This window comes from Chrysochloris asiatica, unplaced genomic scaffold, assembly GCF_000296735.1.
Source record: "Chrysochloris asiatica unplaced genomic scaffold, ChrAsi1.0 scaffold00042, whole genome shotgun sequence".
NCBI classification, from domain to species: Eukaryota; Metazoa; Chordata; class Mammalia; order Afrosoricida; family Chrysochloridae; genus Chrysochloris; species Chrysochloris asiatica.
Window position 1 is genome coordinate 8,252,638 of NW_006408560.1, and position 2,479 is coordinate 8,255,116.

At 39.0% G+C, this 2,479-nt stretch overlaps 1 protein-coding gene across 1 annotated transcript; it reads right to left on the reverse strand.

The window, feature by feature from the left end:
• Positions 1–471: 471 nt before the first annotated feature.
• LOC102814309 (40S ribosomal protein S17-like) lies at positions 472–944 on the reverse strand. The gene has a single exon (XM_006861415.1). The coding sequence runs from the start codon at positions 924–926 to the stop codon at positions 519–521; it is 408 nt and encodes a 135-aa protein (XP_006861477.1). The 5' UTR covers positions 927–944; the 3' UTR covers positions 472–518.
• Positions 945–2,479: the final 1,535 nt, after the last annotated feature.

The window sequence follows — 2,479 nt, forward strand, 5'->3', positions numbered from 1 at the left end:
CACACTTCCTCCCTGGGTTCCTGCATCCATTCTTTCCATTTGTCCTTCTTTCCTGCCCTTCCTGTCTTCTGAACTTTGTTTCAGGACAAATGCTGCCCTTAGGTCTTGCATGGTTGATTATTCTGAAGAGTCCGATCCTCATGAGTGTTACTGTTCACTTTATAAGGCCTGTCTGTGGTTTGTGAGAGATCACATTTTTAAAGCAGCTTAATTGAGATATAATTCACATACCATAAAATTCACCCAAAGCATACAATTCCACTCTTTTAGTATACCCACTGAATTGCCCAACCATCACCGCAATCTAATTTTAGAATGTTTCATCACTTAAAACAAACAAACAAACTATTAACCATTAGCAATTATTTCTCGTTCCTCAACCCCAGCCCTAGGCAACCACTTGTCTACTTATTTGCTTATTCTGCACATTTCACATAAATGAAGTCATACAATATGTGGTCTTTTTTGTTGTTGTTGTTCCCAGGTTTATTGAAAATATTACAGGATAGTGGAAAGATTCAAACGGCTCCACATGGTGTTTTGAAATTCATCCCAACCGTGGGCTGAGTGACCTGCAGGTTGGACAGACTGCCAAAGTCCAAGAGCTTCAGCATTTCCTTAGTGTCGGGATCTGCTTCAATGATCTCCTGATCCAGGGCTGAAACCTCAGGAACATAATTATCTCTCCTTTCTCTCTCCTCCTCTTGCAGCTTGATGGAGATACCTCTCACGGGGCACCTCTGTATCCGCTTCATCAAATGAGTGACATATCCTGCTATCTTGTTGCAGAGCTTCTTGCTGGGAATAATGGCGATTTCCTCGCACACGCGCTTGTTGGTGTGAAAGTCGTTGCCCAAGCGAGTGTAGTACTTCTCAATGATGATCCGGGCCGCCTTCTTCACGGTTTTGGTGCGAACGCGGCCCATGTTGACCGGTCCCTGATAAAAGAGAATATGTGGTCTTTTGAGACTGACTTCTTTCACTCAGCATGATGGTGGTGGTTGTGATTATGTGCCTTGTATTTGGTCCGACTCACAGCAACCTTGTATAAGATTTCTGTTTAAAAAATTAATTCATACTATAGCATATATCAGTATACCTGCTTCTTTTTACTTTCTTCTTAATAACATTCCATTGTATGTCTGTATCATGTTTTGCTTATGCATTCATCACCACTTCTTGGAAATCCTATACAGGATCGCTATGAGTCAGAACCAGCTCGACAGCACTTAACAACAACAACAACATTCATCAGTTGATGAACATATGGGTGATTTCTACTTTTTGATTGCCATGAATAATGTTACTATGGCTACTCTGAACACTAGTGTACAATGTTTTGTGCTGGACACAGGTTTTCAATTCTCTTGCATATTCAACTAAGAGTAATGAGATGATGTTTTCTTTTGGGGAAAGAGGATGTATTTCTCTTTCATATTGAAGGCTCTCCTTACATATCTGGTGATCTTGTTTACATTTAAATTTTTGAATTTTCAGTCCTTACTCCTCATACCAGCCTTTCAAGGTATCTGATGCCTCCAAATTCTAAGATTTTCTAGGATGACAAAGAACTGGAGACATTTTTGCTCCATCATAAACAGAAAAGTCTTATGTATACCCAAAAATTTATTGAATAGTCCATTGCCACTTCAGTTGTAAAACCAGCCAAAAGTTTTTGGGTTGAGGTTAAATTTGCCTTGTTATACATAAGGCTTCATCCAAGAACCACCCAGTGCATGTGAGCTCATGCAATATGACTGTCCTTTCTCTTACAGTGAAAACTTGCACTGAAAGCTGCTATTTTTATCCGCCTTGTGGTTGTTTACCTTCTTTTCCTCCATTGTACATGTGGGTTATATGTTGTTGTTGTTAAGCATCATAGAGTTGGGTCAGACACATATTGACCCTGTGTTAGTTTTCCAATGACCGGCTGGTGGGTTTGAACTGCTGACCTTGTAGTTAGCAGTCCAGTGTTTATCCTATAGTGCCACACATGTGTGTTATATGCCATGTGTTAAATATGCAACAAAGTCCTTACTGGATGCCCTTCTGAAGGGTTGTTATTGTTGTTGTCAAGTGCTGTAGAGTCAGTTTCAACTCATACTGTCCCTGTATAGGGTTTCCAAGGAGCAGTTGGTGAGTTTGAACTGCCAATCTGGTGGTTCAAACCTACCTTGCAGTCCAGTGCATTATCCCACAGGACCACACCAGGACTCTCTTTCTGAAGTATAGTCCTTTGTAAAGCTGTACAAACTTTGCAGTGTAAGTATAATGTACACATATTAGTTTTATATACAGTAAAACTTGATTTTTTGCATATGGAAAGGTATTTTGCTTCTATATAAAGTATATGGATTTTTCATGCTTGATGTAAAGATGCTTTATAAAATTGTAAAATAAAGTTTGTATCTTGAAAGGTTGAAAAATTAATTACATAAACAATAATTATATGTTGTAGATGAGTGCCTTTAAATTAACT

What these genes read in the sequence shown, in the direction of transcription:
- LOC102814309 (XM_006861415.1), bottom strand. Translation starts at nt 926, where the DNA reads ATGGGCCGCGTTCGCACCAAAACCGTGAAGAAGGCGGCCCGGATCATC.